At 41.5% G+C, this 17,529-nt stretch overlaps 2 protein-coding genes across 2 annotated transcripts; both read left to right on the top strand.

Annotated features, from left to right (window-relative positions):
* Positions 1-12,747: 12,747 nt before the first annotated feature.
* LOC146649606 (H-2 class II histocompatibility antigen, A-Q alpha chain-like) lies at positions 12,748-14,012 on the top strand. The gene is made up of 4 exons (XM_085387763.1): positions 12,748-12,805; positions 12,939-13,181; positions 13,305-13,586; positions 13,675-14,012. The coding sequence occupies exons 1-4, from the start codon at positions 12,751-12,753 to the stop codon at positions 13,803-13,805; spliced, it is 711 nt and encodes a 236-aa protein (XP_085243889.1). The 5' UTR covers positions 12,748-12,750; the 3' UTR covers positions 13,806-14,012.
* Positions 14,013-15,157: 1,145 nt separating this feature from the next.
* Positions 15,158-17,307, top strand: LOC146649607 (class II histocompatibility antigen, B-L beta chain-like). Its single transcript, XM_085387761.1, has 5 exons — positions 15,158-15,215; positions 15,312-15,578; positions 15,888-16,181; positions 16,272-16,406; positions 16,745-17,307. Exons 1-5 carry the CDS (start codon positions 15,164-15,166, stop codon positions 16,792-16,794), a joined length of 798 nt encoding a protein of 265 aa, XP_085243887.1. The 5' UTR covers positions 15,158-15,163; the 3' UTR covers positions 16,795-17,307.
* Positions 17,308-17,529: the final 222 nt, after the last annotated feature.

The following is a 17,529-nucleotide window of genomic DNA, read 5'->3' on the forward strand; positions in this document are numbered from 1 at the left end:
TGAGGATCTTACGTGGTCAGTACACACAAACAAAACAGTGAAGAAGGCGCAGCAGCGCCTCTTCTTTCTCAGGAGACTGAAAAGATTCGGCATGAGCCCCCGCATCCTCAGGACCTTCTATCACTGTGCCATTGAGAGCATCCTCACTGGATGCATCACCACCTGGTATGGCAACAGCACCGCCTACAACTGCAAAGCTCTCCAGCGAGTAGTGCGGTGCTCTGAACGGATAATTGGAGGTGAGCTTCCCTCCCTCCAAGACATCTACAGGAAGCGGTGCCTGAGGAAAGCGGGGAGGATCATCAAGGACTCCAGTCACCCCAGCCATAAACTGTTCAGACTACTTCCCTCAGGAAGGAGGTTCTGCAGCATCCGGTCCCGTACCAGCAGACTGAGAGACAGCTTTTTCCATCAGGCCATCAGACTGCTGAACACGTCATAGACACCTCAGCTTCACTACTGGAACTTTAACATTATGCACTCCATACTGTACAGTAACGCCACTGTTTTGCACATGTCTCACTCTGTATGTTTTATTTTATATATTTTATTTATTGTTTACTCTATTTAATTTGTAAAATATGTGTACACACACACACACACGTAGAAAAATATTTAGTATACACATCCAGAAATGCATATACTATTATATATTGTACATATATTTATTAGTTTCAGATGTAGCCATTCTTGTATTTTGCTTGTTTACATTATTGTATTTTGCACAACTCTGTTGCTTGTGAAGCTCGCACACAAGAATTTCACTCACATGTGCTGTACCAATGTACCTGCACATGTGATGTGACAATAAAAAGTGATTTGATTTGATTTGATTTGTATGCTTCACGAAAAACTGAACAGGATGGAGGTGGACCCCTGCCTGGTGGCTTGGATCTCCGACTACCTCACCGACAGACCACAGTACGTCAGGCTGAAGGACATCACGTCTGACACTGTGGTCAGCAGCACAGGAGCACCACAGGGAACTGTGCTGTCCCCTCTTCTCTTCACCCTGTACACCTCTGACTTCTGCTACAACTCTGAATTATGCCACATTCAGAAGTTTGCAGATGACACAGCCATCATGGGGTGTATCTGGGATGATCAGGAAGAGGAGAACAGAAGTCTGGTGAGGAACTTTGTCGCATGGAGTCACACAAACCACCTTCAACTCAACACCTCAAAGGCTAAGGAACTGGTTGTGGACTTCGGGAGGTCCAGAGAAGGTCCACTGCCGGTTCAGATAGAGGGGGAGGAGGTGGAGGTGGTCAACAAGTACAAGTACCTCGGGCTGTGGGTGGACAATAAACTGAACTGGTCATGCAACACAGAGCACCTATGAAAAAGCCCAAAGCTGACTGTACTTCCTCAGGAGGCTGAGGTCTTTTAACATCTGCAGGAAGCTCCTGAGGATGTTTTACCAGTCGGTGGTTGCTGGAGTACTTTTCTATGCTGTGGTGTGCTGGGGGAGCAGCACAGCAAAGAAGGACTCATCCAGGCTGGAGAAACTGATCAGGAAGGCTGGCTCTGTGGTCGGCATGAAGCTGGACACTCTGGTGACAGTGGCAGAGAAAAGGACACTAAAAAAGCTGCTGGACATTATGAACAATGCTGGGCATCCTCTGCACACGGCCATTAACAACCAGAAGAGTCTGTTCAGTGACAGGTTGCTTCTCCCCAAGACAAGAACTAACAGACTTAAAAACTCCTTTGTCCCACACGCCATCAGACTGTTTAACTCCTCTCTGGAGGGGAGAGGGAGGGGAAACAGGAGGACAAAGGAGGGGGGAACAACTAAGCTGTAGTGCCTCTTCACCTCACTGTGCAATACCTTTGTGCAATACTTTTGTAAATAGTCAATGGTGCAATAGACCTCAATACTTGAAATGTGCAATTCACTTGTATTTTAATTTTTATTCCTATTTATTCTATTTATCCCCTTCATATATTTTATTTATATTTGTGTCTGTATTTATATATATGTGTGTGTGTGTGTATATATACATATAATATTCTGTAACTCTGTAACTTCTGTCGGTGCTGTGCTTTTGAAAACTCTTATCTTATCTCTATTAATCTTTCAGTCATTTCTAACCCCCCCCCCCCCCCCCCCCCCCCAAAAAAAAAAAATAAATAAAAAATCCCACATGCATACTACCCTTTAGGGCTAAGCCCTGGGTGTTTCAAACGTCTGGCTCCGCCTCTGGTGGAGAGTCCCAGATTTAAGCCTTATGGGAGTGTCCCCCAAGAGGGACAATGGACCTCCTAATGATCCTACCTAATCACACGAGCCAAAGTGTGAAAATGGGTTTCGGGGGAACTTCTTGTGAAACCTATCCACCCTATCATGTGATTTCCTGACGTCAAATGGCCCAGGATGTGAGTGGGCGTTAAGGCGTCTGGGAGGGATCTCGAAACTGGATTATAGATGGCAGACAGTTGGTGTCATAAGCCACCGCCTCTGTTCAAAGATGGTTGTTCACAGTGGACATGGATGGCTTCTTTCACTCCACTTTCAAACCATCTGTCCTCTCTGTCCAAAATGGACAACTTAAACAGAAGTCCAACTTAAAGAAGTCCAGACACGTTTCTTCCCAAGCTCCTTAGACAATCACATGAATATTTGTTTGCTCTTAAATTGTATTGTGGCCAAAATTACAAAAATGTTGTTGTCATTTAAATACGTGTGGAGCCTGACTGTATGTTGTGAAACATAAAAAGTAACTTGAAAGTTAGCAGAACTTGTTTGCTCTTGATTTTAAAATGCCATGCCAGGTGGCAGCATTTAACTAAATACAGTAATTAGGATTGATGACACAGCCATCATGGGGTGTATCTGGGATGATCAGGAAGAGGAGAACAGAAGTCTGGTGAGGAACTTTGTCGCATGGAGTCACACAAACCACCTTCAACTCAACACCTCAAAGGCTAAGGAACTGGTTGTGGACTTGGGGAAGTCCAGAGAAGGTCCACTGCTGGTTCAGATAGAGGGGGTGGAGGTGGATTGTGGGTTAAACGTTCCTGGGGTGTTGGCTCTCCCTGTGCCCAGTGGCTTTTCCTCCTCACCTAGAATTTATTATAAGAACAACGAGCAGGCAGATCAATGATTCTGCTTCACCTGCAAAAGCTTCAAAACTCTTCTTAGGGTTGCCAGCCGTCCCTTAAAATATGGAATTGTGGTATCGCAAGAAATAAGTGGTTATATAAATATATGAGTATACATAATAGTTATTATTCATAGATACCTACATCCTAAGTTCCTGTTATTCTTCTGAAAGAAACAGAATGAATGTGTTGTTACAATGGTAATGCCAGGAGAGGCAGTATTAGTTCTGTGTTACATTAATGTGTAAGGAAGTGGAAGAAGTGTGTGTCCTGTAGGAGGCAGTAGAAAATGGATGCTCATGTTCTGTACATGCCCTGAAAGAAAGGTTCAGTAAACTAGTGCAACGATACTCCGGTATAAGGCTCAGTTATTGTATTTTTATTTTTTGAAGATGCAACATCTTTTTGGCGACGAGGACATTTAGGGGGAAGGAGTTTGGGCGATCGGACTGAAAGAAAAGAGAAGAAAATAAAGTGATGGAGTCGGCTACAGGTTTGGCTAGCTTTTCAAAGAATGCAAAAGTTTTCGGCTGGAAATAGAAGGCAGTGACCTCAAAGCGGAAATGGCTACAATTGGCACGCTAGTAGCGTTCGATCCAAAGAATCAGACTTGGGATGAGTATACGGAAATACTCGAGCAGTTTTTCGCAGCTAACGGGATCGACGATGCAGAGAAACAAAGAGCGATATTAATAAGTGTCGTCGGAGCAGCGACGTACAGCTTGATGCGAAACCTTCTCAGCCCGGCCAAGCCCAAAGACAAAACCTTCCAAGAGCTGGTGCTTCTGATGAAAAATCACTTCGATCCGAAGCCCAGTGAAATTGTGCAAAGGTGATGAAGTGTTTTGAGAGGCTCATGAAACCCTTCATCAGTTCCTTCCTCCCTCCTGACTTCGACTCACTGCAGTTTGCATATCGGACAAACAGATCCACCGGAGACGCTGTAGCACAGGTCCTGCATACCACACTGAGCCATCTAGATGAGGGATGTGGAAATTATGTGAGAATGCTGTTCATAGATTACAGCTCAGCTTTCAACACCATAGTGCCCCACACCCTCTCGGGTAAGCTCCAAGATCTGGGATTTAGTACATCTTTGTGCAGGTGGATTTATAGCTTCCTGACCGCGAGGCCACAGTCAGTGAGAATAGGGGATGTGTACTCCCATACACTCTCACTGAACATAGGGGCTCCCCAGGGATGTGTATTGAGCCCCCTTCTCTACTCCCTTTACACCGCGGACTGCACGGCCAGACACCCCACTAATTCCATTGTGAAGTTTGCTGATGACACAGTGGTAGTGGGACTCATCTCCAGGAATGACGAGAGGGCCTACCGGAGTGAGGTGGATGGACTAGCAAAGTGGTGTGAGGCAAATCACCTCTCCTTGAACATCAGCAAAACAAAGGAGATGGTGATCGACTTTAGAAGACAGAGAGGTGAGAAAACTCACACCCCAATTCAGATCAATGGAACCCCTGTGGAGAGAGTCTCCAACTTCAAATACCTCGGTGTTCACATCAACGAGGACCTCACTTGGAGCACACATACGGAATTCCTTATTAGTAAAGGCAGACAGCGCCTCTATCACCTGAGGCGTCTAAAGAGGTTTAAGATCTCCAAGAACATACAGAGGAGATTCTACACTGGTGTCATTGAGAGCATTTTGTGCAACAACATCATGGTGTGGTACGGGAACTGCACAGTACAGCAACAGAAAGCCCTGCAGAGGGTTGTGCGCACAGCTGAACGCACTATGGGAACACCTCTACCAGCACTGCAGGACATCTACGCTGAAAGGTGCAGATCCCGGGCCATCAGGATCACTAGGGACTCCAGCCATCTAGCCCATAAATTGTTCAGGCTGCTGAAGTCAGGGAAACGCCTCTGTAGCCTGAAAACAAGAACAGAAAGGTTCAGGAGGAGTTTCTACCCACAAACAGTGAGACTCCTCAACCAAAAACGCAAACCGGATAATATGCTGGACAATCTCACACATAGTACATAATTCGCACTTTACTTTTTTTTTCTTTCCTGAATCTTATCTTATCTTATCTTATTTTATCATATTATATACATTTGTACTTATGTAAATATGTATATTTTTATAGTTTTTTCTCTTAGTTTAGGTAAAAGTTTTTTCTAGTATGTTTCTCACAGTCGGGGGGGAGTATTTTTTAGCCAGGAAAAACATTTCACTGTATGTTGTACTAGCTATAACTACATGTGACAAATAAATAAAGAATTGTAACTAGATTGTAGATTGTAACTATGGCAACACGTTACAACAGATGTTGAGAGATAGGATCGTCTGCGGAATTAAGGATGACCGAATTCAGAGACGTCTCTTGTCAGAAATAGATCTCACTTTTGACAAGGCTCTGTCAATTGCAGTAGCCATGGAGACTGCAAATAAAAATGCACAGGACCTGCAGACCTCAGGGGCATCAGCAAAATGTTTCAGTCTCACTAGAGGACAACAGGAGAGTCGTACCTTTAAAGCAGAAAATAAAGAGTGTTATCGTTGCAAAGGAACCAAGCACACAGCAGCAGACTGTAAGTACAAACAAGAAAAATGTCATGCTTGTGGTAAAGTGGGACACACAGCTAGAGCTTGTAAAAGCAAGGCTAAACTGAACCAGAAAAAGTATGGATCGACATATGTAAAGAAAGAAAAAAAGCAGAGTTCACACTACAGTACTCACAATGTGGGCGAGAAAGCAGATAACAACAAAACTGATAGCTCTGAAGATGACTCTTTCATGTTGAACTGTGTCAAGTGCAGTCAAGGGCACAAAAGAAAACTGTTCAAGTTAGGGCGTGGCAGTGTGGTACACTTAAGAAGAGTAGACCCCTACACTGTGGATATGCAAATTGATGGGAAAAAGGTGAACTTTGAAATAGACACTGGATGTTGCCTAACAGTCATGAACGAAGCAACATTCAGAGAAACAGGGAAAGACAGCAAGCCCCCCAGCCTGCAGCCCATCAAAATCAAGCTCGAAACTTATACAGGGGATCCTGTTAAGGTGATTGGTGCAACACGAGTCAGCGTCAAATACAAGCAGCAGAAAAAACATCTGCCCCTGGTGGTGGTCGAAGGCGACGGCCCCAGCTTGCTAGGTCGAGCTTGGCTCGAGGAAATTAAATTGGACTGGGGTGAAGTGAAAAACAGTCCTAACAACAGGAAGCTGCACCAAGTCAAAACAACAGAGAAAACACTTCAGCAAGTGTTAAGTAAACATGAGAATGTGTTCAAAGAGGAGTTGGGCACCCTGAAAGGAATGAAAGCTGCTATTCATGTGAAAAGTGATGCCACCCCACGCTTCTTCCGTCCGCGTTCTGTCCCCTTTGCTATGCGAGCAAAAGTCGACGAGGAAATAGACCGACTGTTGAAAGAAGGCATCATCTCGCCAGTGAAATATGCTGAATGGGCGGCACCAGTAGTGCCACTCCTGAAGCCCACAGGGACAATAAGACTGTGTGGGGATTACAAGCTTACTGTAAATACCGTGGCTTCACTGGAGCAGTACCCCATACCCAGAATGGAGGACTTGTTTGCCACACTGTCCGGGGGTAAGCAGTTCTCAAAATTAGACATGAGCCACGCTTACCAGCAAATCCTCTTGGATGACGAATCGAAAAAGTACGTGACAGTAAACACATCTCAGGGGCTGTTCACGTATAATAGATTGCCTTTTGGAGTGGCCTCTGCTCCAGCAATATTCCAGAGGACCATGGAAAGTCTTTTGAAGGGGATACCTCATGTAGCGGTGTATTTAGATGACATCTTAGTGACTGGAGTGGATGAAGTAAGCCATCTACAGAACCTGGATGAGGTGTTGACCCGGTTGGAGGAAGCTGGGTTGAGGTTAAAGAGGTGCAAGTGTGCCTTCATGCAAGAGAAAGTGGAGTACTTGGGGCACATAGTGGACGCCCAGGGGCTCCACCCAGTGGAAAACAAAGTTAAAGCAATCATGGACGCACCTACCCCCACAAATGTCACTGAACTGAAAGCATACTTAGGTTTGCTAAATTACTACAACAAATTCCTTCCAAACCTGGCAACCCTGTTGGCACCCTTACATGAACTTTTGAGACACGAGGTACGGTGGACATGGCAAAAGAGACAAGAGGAAGCATTGCAGAAATCTAAGAACCTGTTGAACTCAGCAGAGGTGTTAGTTCATTATTCTGCTGACCGTGAGTTGGTTCTCTCATGTGATGCATCCCCATACGGCGTAGGCGCCGTATTGTCACATAAGATGGAGGATGGAAGCGAGAGACCTTTGGGGTTCATGTCACGCACACTCTCTCCTGCTGAGAAAAAGTATTCTCAGCTTGACAAAGAAGGTCTAGCTGTGATATTTGGCATCACGAAATTTCACAAATACTTGTATGGCCGAGTTTTCACGATTTACACAGATCATAAACCCCTAATCTCACTGTTCAATGAAAAGAAGCCTATACCTCAGATGGGCTCACCAAGAGTACAAAGATGGGCCGTGACATTGAGTGCTTACGAGTACAACATCATGAAAACGCAGATGCGCTCAGCCGGTTGCCGGTACCAGACTCAGCACCTGAGCAAGAGATGGCTGAGCAGGTTTTGATGATGGATGTATTGGATGACACATTAGTGGAAACTGCACAGATTAAACGATGGACAGCTAAGGATGTCTTGTTGTCGCAAGTCCACGAGTACACCTTAAAAGGCTGGCCAACTGAGACCGATGCCTGTTTAAAGCCGTATTGACAGAGAAAGCTGGAACTGAGTGTGAGGGATGGTTGCGTGCTCTGGGGAGCCCGAGTAATTATTCCCACCAAAGGCCGAGACAAAATATTGAAACTCCTGCACCAGACTCATACAGGCATGTCGAAGATGAAAGGCTTGGCAAGGTCGTATGTATGGTGGCCAGGGATGGATGAGAACATTGAAAGAGAAGTGCAGGCATGTGAGGAGTGTCAGAAACACTCCAAGTCACCACCTACTGCACCATTAGACCCTTGGGAGTGGCCGGAGTCACCATGGTCCAGAATCCATGTGGACTATGCAGGGCCTTTCCTCGGGGAGATGTTTCTAATCATTGTGGATGCTCATTCCAAGTGGATGGACATTTACCCTGTGAAATCCTCTACATCAAAGGTAACTATAGAGAAACTGCGCCAGAGTTTCAGTGTGTTTGGACTACCTAAAATGTTAGTTTCAGACAACGGAACATGTTTCACAAGTGCTGAATTTGAGTCATTCATGAAGCAGAATGGAATTGACCATGTAAGATCAGCACCTTTCCACCCTTCTTCAAATGGGCTGGCTGAGAGGGCGGTCCAGACCTTTAAGGAGGGGATGAAGAAAGTCAAAGGTGATACCTTGCAAACCAGACTGTCCCGATTTCTGTTCAGTTATCGCATCACACCGCATGCCACTACTGGTTTATCACCTGCAGAGTTGATGATGTCACGGAGACTCAGATCAGTTTTGGACTTGCTCATGCCTGATGTGAAAACAAAAGTGCAGCACAAACAATTGAAACAGAAAGAAAATCATGACACCAAGAAAAGCCTGAGAAGTTTCACACCAGGAGACAAGGTCTTCATCAGAAACTACTCCTATGGCCCGAAGTGGATTCCCGCAGTCATTGTGAGAGCATCGGGTCCAGTGTCTTACATTGTTACCATTGGATCAGGTCAAACTGTGAAGCGGCACGTGGATCAGGTGAGAGCAAGAGTGGCTGACACTGTTCCCAGTACACCAGACAGGGAGGTGGAGCCATTGCTTGACAAAGAATCAGTGCCTGAGTGCTGCTTGCCATTGGAGTTGGACACATCGCCACAACCTCTGGCAATGGAGTTGCCTTATGCTCCGGAGACTCCAGCTCCCGGAGACTCCTCAGTGACACCCGTGTTGCGACGTTCCCAGAGAGAGAGACGTCCACCAGAGACTTTAAAGGACTTTGTTAGGTAGTGTGAGATCTTCCAGAAATAGAGCAACAATGCGCTCTGATCTCACAGGAAGGACGTACCTTCCTAGTTAGAAAAAAAAAAAAAAGAAACATGGAAACCTATGTACAGTTGTATGGTTGTATGGTTACCTTAATTACATGTTGATTGCTTGTTAAGCATTCTTTAGATAAACAGTTATTTTGTAAGTCAAGGGAGTTGTTGACTTAAGGGGGGAGGAGATGTGGTATCGCAAGAAATAAGTGGTTATATAAATATATGAGTATACATAATAGTTATTATTCATAGATACCTACATCCTAAGTTCCTGTTATTCTTCTGAAAGAAACAGAATGAATGTGTTGTTACAATGGTAATGCCAGGAGAGGCAGTATTAGTTCTGTGTTACATTAATGTGTAAGGAAGTGGAAGAAGTGTGTTTCCTGTAGGAGGCAGTAGAAAATGGATGCTCATGTTCTGTACATGCCCTGAAAGTAAGGTTCAGTAAACCAGTGCAACGATACTCCGGTGTAAGGCTCAGTTATTGTATTTTTATTTTTTGAAGATGCAACAGGAATCGTCCCGTATTTAGAAACAAAAGTACACGTCCCGTATTGAGCTAATAAGGGACGCACTTTGTCCCGTAATACAGTGAGAATCAAAAGTAGTCTATAACTTTTAATGGAATTAACGCTTTGTTTGAAAACATAATTCCCAGCCCCTCTCCTGCTTTGTGACCAATGAGCTGACAGCACACTTATGACAATTCGAGTATGACAATTCAGATTACCGCTCATCTCATTGGTCGAGGAAAGGTCGCTTCCGGAGAAAATACCGGAAGACAACAGGTGACCACAACAACAAGCATGGCCAACAGGGGAACAAACGCCGACACTGCGGTGCAAGTCTTGGATGACAGTACACCTAAAGCTGGGCAGACACTGTGCGATTTTTTCAGTCGCGTTATTCAGCTCCTGCTCAAACTGCACGATTGACTCGCAGGGGTTAGAAGTTCATAGGTCACGATGTAGGTCTCACACTATACCGCCCGATGCTCTGATGCGACCTGAGTGCTCACACTGTGCGTCCATAAAATGAAGGTTATAACAGAAAATCTGTCGCTCTCTCTCTCCCTCTCTGTCTTTCACTCACACAGACACACACACCACCACCATCAACTTTGCTAAATTGCTAATGAAAAACATTGATCAGGCAGCTGTGATTGAGCAGCGATGTAAATCCAACTATTTTCACGGTTGTTGTGGTCGTGATAATTTTGTGATGCCACATTGAAAAGGCTCGGATGAGCTTTCCAAAGTTCTACAAGTTGTGCCTCCGTCGCTTGTGTCCAGATCACACGCTGCACAGCCGTGCTGCTCCGTCTTTTTCACCGACGTTTACGTGTTTGCGCGTGAGCAGTGTGAGCGGCTGCGGTGAGACCCTCACGAGCGATTGATGATCGGGAGCTGGTCGAGGTGTTAATCGCTTCTCGTTACCCCACGTATACTACACGACGCACGATGAAGGCCAAAATCGGTCCGATCACCAAATCGGTCGCACGACTCAAAAATCGTCTCAAAATGGGCCAAAAACCGCACAGTGTAAGCCCAGCATTAGAGCAGCAATGTTTGTTCCCCTCAGAGAAAGGGAAGAATGGGAAAAGGAAAACACCTGGCTGGAAAAAGTTAATATGGGCATGTGCAGTGAATATCAGCGCTATGTGGCCAGAAGTGTGATAATATAACTTATTTTGTGTAATAAACAACTGCAAGGATAGATGATTACTACAAATTGATGACTAATACATAAACGTAATACATAGATGAATAATGATGATGAGTAAGATGCGTAATCATGGGAACAAGTGGGTTTACAAACAGGAGCAGCTGATTAGCATTAGAAAAGCTGAAATAATACCTCAGCTGAAGCCAGTTGTACTAAATGCACTAAATGTGCACTGTTACAAGAATGTTTTTCTTTCTATTATTTTCTATTATTTTAAGTTAAGCAGGACAGAGTTCTTTTAAAGAAAGAATTACTTATATTCTCAAAAGTTAAGCATGACAGGCTTCTGTTTAAGAAGGAGACCTGTTTTACTGTGTTAATGTTGTCATTTTGAGCTAAAAATAAATGGCTAAATGATCACTTGTTTCACATGTGTTCATATCACAAAGAATAGAATATGCATCTACTTAAATCAACTTCAAGTCAAATGGTTAAAAAAAATAATTTCACACAAAAAAAAGAGAGCTAGAAAAATCACCACACTGGGAAGGGTGAAGACAACTGGGTTGCCTGGCCGTGGCAACGAGGTGTCCCTTATTTATTTTTCAGGGAGTTGGCAACCCTATTCTTGTGCCACGCTTGTAAAGATTATGAATTAGAGCTTATGGAGGATGAGTAGACTCAACTTTAGCCATCAACACTTACCATCTGTTGTATCTGCTAAGCTCATGTACTCCCATTATTTTATATTACACAATTACCTAAATTTGTATCACATATATATGTATATATATGTGATATATATATATATGTGATATATATTATGTTTGATCCTATATTGCACACAGATATGCATTGTAGGATAGCTTTGGATTTAGACTCAGATACTAACAGCCATAAGAAGAGAGAAGCCTTCTTCTCTGACGAATGTGTGAGAGGGATCATCTGCCAGGACTGGTGATGTCACCACAAGGTATAAAACTTTAGTTCTTACTTGTCTAGAGAACAACAGGGCTATGAATTCTGGTGTTAGGGAATGTCCAAAAAGGTGCAGAAGAAGAAACATGAGTCAGACATAGTGTAACAGCTGTTGGATTGTTAGTACTTGACCACTAGGCGGAGCTCTTGTAATGATAATGTAATTTGAATTAACGCATTTTATTTTGTATGTTTTATTTTTATGTTGAGCATGCTAACATTTAAGGTAAGGCCAGAGGCCACTTCCTGTTTTGGGAAAAAAAGGTCAAAGAAGCTGCTCATGGTGACAGTCGAGATGTGTGAATGCCAAAGAAGCGATAACAAGTCCTAAGCTCAAAATACACTGGTTTGTCCACTTGCAGGCCAAAGTGGTATGTTTGTTTATATTTTGTGAATTTTATATTGCAATATGTTTAAAGGCTGGAATGTAATTTTCTTGTACAATTGTAATCACCAGTTCTACGGTGTACCTGTGTATGTTTAGAGAAGCACAGTAAACATAAGTAAAGAAGAACTCTCGTGTCTCTCGTGTATGTGTACAAGCCGGCATACACAGGGTCTAAAGTCTCCAACTGCTGACCAATCATGTTAACATTCTGGTTTTACCACACGCAATAAAAGTCTTTACTGCCTGAGTATAGCAGCATTTTGTCTCTGAGCCAGAGAGACGGAGGTCCACGGCACCATGTAAAACTAATTTGAAATTCTAAATGTTTAATTATAAATTGTGAAAACTGATAATTTGGGCATTTTTGGCTTCGCTCTCATAAAAACCCAACAGTATCCACAGTGAATGTGTTCATTTGGATTTGATTTTTTGCTCAATAAACTGTATTTATCTTAGTTTAAGCTGTTCAGCAAGTTCTACTTGACTCTTCCCCTCCTCCTGTTCTCTTCCCAGCAACATTTATATGATTTGTTTAACAATGAGGAAGTTGTCTTGTATCAGCGTCAACTTTGATACTAAAGACAAGGCAGAACACCGAGAAGTACAGACTGAATATGTTCCTTAAAACCATAATTATTTTGTCTACAGCAGCCTGCGTCGAGGCTGAAGGTAGGTATCATTATTTCCCATTACTGGTTAATCCGTAAACTTTCATCTTGTAAGCTGTGTTTATGATTTATTGTTTTTGTAATTTAGAATATATTAACACTGTGTTTTTAACTGTGTTGTCACTTGATCCTAGGAAGTCATACACTTTGTCACATCTATGGATGTTTTGACTCAAGTGATACTCAAATCTGTGCAGCATTCGATGGTGATGACGTATACTATGCAGACTTTAAAAAAGATCTTCTGATTTGGGAGAGCAAAATTCCCGTAAGTTTTCATTTACCCGACGCCTACAAATATGCAGTATTATATCGAAGTATGTGCAAAAATGACATCTACAGATGGAAGCCAGACAAGTCTGTAATAAAGAAAAAAGGTCAGTGAAACTCACTGTTATGTTTCCTGTTCAGTTTTCACTGTTTATGCTGCAAGTTTTTTAGATCTTTTTTTTTAAACGAGAAAGTTGAATTTAAGAAAATCATGTGTTCATTTAATTTAGAACCACCAGAATTCATCATCTACCCCAGAGATGAAGTGATAACAGGGGAAGATAATACCCTCATCTGCTTCATCAACCACTTCTTTCCTCCTTCGATCAACATTAAGTGGACCAAGAATGATGTAGAAGTAACAGTGGAAGACCCTTTCATCAAAACTTTGTCCAATCCTGATGGGACTGCTTATGTTTTGTCCTACTTCAACTTTGTGCCAGAGAAAGGAGACATCTACAGTTGCACTGTGGAACATGAATTGCTGGACGAGCCTCAGACCAAGTTTTGGGGTGAGAACAAAGAAGCTTCAGATATTTTAGCACATATATTACGATTTAATGTCTAGAATTCATCATTTCTTTCTGCTGTCCTCTGCAGAGGTTGAAACAGATGAGCTCAGCAAAGGTCCAGCTGTCTTCTGTGGACTTGGCCTGAGTCTTGGATTGATTGGAGTTTTCATAGGAACCTACTTTTTTTTTAAAGCAGGGAAATCTGGTCCCACTGGTTGAGATGTATACTACATATTTTATAGAGCTCAGATTGCATAGTCCTTGGTTTGTTTCCAGCAGGCATAACTTTCATCTGTGTTTACTGAGAAACCTGAACTGTCTCTTATTTTCATTCCTTGTGTAATGGCTCATATGCTGTGTTAAAATTACCAGCGACAATTGACATTTTCCATTATGAATACACTAGTCCCACAGATTTAAGTCTTTCTAGTTAAAAAATAAAGCAGTAGTTCTTTGGCTGATGTGTCAGTGTTTCTATAATAAAACTCTTTCATACTATTAATACTGTGCAGTAAAGCTGAACGGTGATACCAGCACTTTTCACACGACACTTTTAGATGTGACACGCTGCAGCACATTTTTGGTTCTTAGCATTAGTGCAGAGCTTGAAGTTTGCATTACTGGTATTCTAGCGCTGAAATATGCCTCACTAATGATCCATAACTCTAAAATCATATTAGGTGCATTATGCCAAGTAGAATGAGAAAAAAGACTTAATTGTGGGGTTCTTTTTTTTCAACTGAAATAAAATAAAAACCAGACTAGAAAAAAGAATGTATCCATAAACGAATTAAACACATTGTTGCTGAGACGTCTACCTGATTGTAAGTCATCACACTTCATAAGTATTATTAATTACTACACTATTATTTACACAGATGTGAAAACTAAGTTTAAAAAATATATAAATAAACCAATACAAGTGAAAACATTCTGGAAAATAGTTTTTAAGAAGTTTGTATAGTTGCAGAGATTATTTAGGTGCCTTATTTTTGCGACAGAATATGAGGTTTTGTTATACAGTTCACTTTACCGACAAGAAAATTTCAGTAATGTTTTTCACAAGAGCTGTTATAAAAGTGAAAGCATATCTGTAGGCTGAATTCTGTAATCTATTTTAAGCTCTAAACATTCATTTGCTGCTAGAGTCGGGTTCTTTATATGAATTTTTCATCTGCTTATCATCCATTTACAAAATCTAACAGAACTTAATTAACCAACATGTCAAATCTTTATAATTTATGCACATTTAATCTACAGTTCAAAACATTCTTCTTTACAGTCTCAACATAAAATGCTCCCACATCTCTCTACTGTTTCTGATTGTCAAACAACAGTTTGATTGTCCACAGAAGTCACTTCATCTAGTATTAGTGCACAAACAAGAGCTAGCTAAACAAAGGAGCAAAGTCATAATCATTATCAGTTATTGTCATAAATGTAATGGATAGAGGGAGTTTCCACTGAGTGTTTTACTGTTATATCAGCCTATCTGCTTTCGCTTCCTCGTTTTGGTGAACATATAAATGCTGCAGATTAAGTCATCTTCCTGAATCGTCGTACAACACACATGCAACATGTACACTCGTAAGCTTATCCTGTTTGTGGCTGCCTCTCTTTTCAGTCCAGGTGAGCTGCAAAGGTCTTCTGTTTGAACAAATCAGTGAAATATTAAATTCGAATTATTATGTTTAACGTCAGTACATTTCTTTCTTTTTGTTTCAGTTCTCACAGATGAAGACTTTTACCAAGTGAGAGCATGCTGTACATTCAAAGGGCCACACTTTGAAAAAACCGAGTACATATTAACTAGTATTTTTAATAAGAACTTGATGATGGAGTACAACAGCACAAGAGGCAACTGGACGGGATTCACAGCGTATTCAATTGAAACAGCAAAATGGTGGAACAGTGATCCCTTTGATGCACTAACAAGAAAGATTGAAAGGAAACTGTTGTGTACGGACACATCAGACCTCATCCAATCCATATGTAAGAGATTTGTTTCTTAATAATGTTTTAAAATGTTGAATGGAGTTTTGATGCCGTGAAATTTTTACATCAAATATTTTTCTGATAATTTTTGATGACATAAGATTATTATATTTATTTTACTGTAAATAAAAATAGTACTTCATTTGTTTTGCTCAGTTGCATGACATTACAGTTGATTTCCAAGTATGCCATAATTGACAACGATTCTACGATACATTACATATATTTAAGGAATACATCTGTTCACAGAGGAGGTGTATTAATGTATTTTTCTTAATCATAAGCATTGAACTTGTGTTTTTTTAGATAATCTGACAACTATACCCACTGTCAGACTAAAATCAGTGAAAAGGCCTAATGGCGAGCACGCATCTACGCTTGTGTGCAGTGCCTACAACTTTTATCCAAAACAAATCAGAATGATGTGGATGAGGAACGGCCAGGAGGTGACCACAGATGTCAGTTACTCTGACGTGATGCCTGATGGTGACTGGTACTACCAGACTCATTCCTACCTGGAGTACATCCCAACTTCAGCAGAAAAAATTGCCTGTATGGTCGAACACCTTGGTCTCTCCGAGCCGATGTTTGTGGTCTGGGGTAAGTTTGCTGCTGTGATGCCAATTAAAGGTAGAGAGATAAAACTGAAGCTGCATAATTACGAGTTTCACTTTTATCTCACTGTTTCAGACCCCTCCCTCCCAGTGGAACAACGAACTCAGATAGCTGTTGGACTGTGCGGACTCGTGACTGGATTTGTTATTGCAATATCTGGAATCATCTACTATAATAAGAAGTCTGCTGCATACATCACTGTGTGTCAAAGTAAGGAGTTTGTTAGAAGTGTACATAACATAACATATTCTGATCTAAGACTGAAAGCCTCGGTGTGCCCAGCACTCAGTAACTTTCATGACTTTGTCTCTTTAACCTTCTGTTTTCAAGAGAATCCTTAAAAAATCCTGTTCCTATTCTTACTACAGTGCATATCATTATTAAGTAGATCTGTTGCCTCATCATCATCATCATTTTTTTCTATGCTGCTCTTGCTGTGTTCATAAATTGGGCCTTTTCTGTGGTTGCAACAATATTAAGTTTTGCTAACTTAGTAAATCTGACCAATAGAGTTGTTAAAATGATAAATATGCTCTTCTTTTTAACAGGACAAGTGTTCATTCCTGTGGAATCCCTTCCTGAAGCTGGAGCAACTTAACAGCCTGAGCAAACAGGCTCAAAAATACAGGCACGCTCCATCCAAGGTGCCCCAAATATCACAGCTCTTTGAATAACGATGTCTGTTGTGAGTGACTGGAGTGACCGGGGCTTTGCATTTTTTACCTACGGGACAGAGGATACATTTGTAATGTAGTTAATACTCTTATACAGTATAGTAATATAATTTTATAGAAAAATGATTACACTGTATCTACTGCCATTAACCCTCATTAAGCAGTAAACCCTGTGAGTTAACCAGTGGTGAAAGTGGAAAAGTAGAAAAACCCTGGAATAATAGGATGGTTCAAAAGCTACCCACAGTATGCACACCCACATGGTACCTTCCTAGCAATTAAGTAAGAGAATGATTATCTCCAACTATATAGAACCAACTAACATTTTGTTTATTAATCTGAATACCCTGAAATTTTATGATTTAGTTGAATATAAAATGGCACAGATAATGTATAAAGCACAAAATAACTTGCTTTGCCGCAGTACTCAGAAGCTGTTTAAAGTCAGAGAAAGTCAATATGGGAACAGGTTTCTTTAAAAAACACACAAACAAGATAAGGACAAACATAAAGCAAATATGTGTTTCTAGAGGAGTTAACTTGTGGAATAGTTATGACAGTGATTTAAAAAGGTGTAGTTCATTTTCCTTGTTTAAAAACATGTTTAAAAATAGAGTATTAGAAAAATATATAAATCAAGAATGAAAAGAGCAATAATA

The sequence above is a fragment of the Rhamphochromis longiceps genome, linkage group LG17 (assembly GCF_057381845.1).
Source record: "Rhamphochromis longiceps isolate RC_006_pf linkage group LG17, R_longiceps_female_GT1.1, whole genome shotgun sequence".
Lineage (NCBI taxonomy): Eukaryota > Metazoa > Chordata > Actinopteri > Cichliformes > Cichlidae > Rhamphochromis > Rhamphochromis longiceps.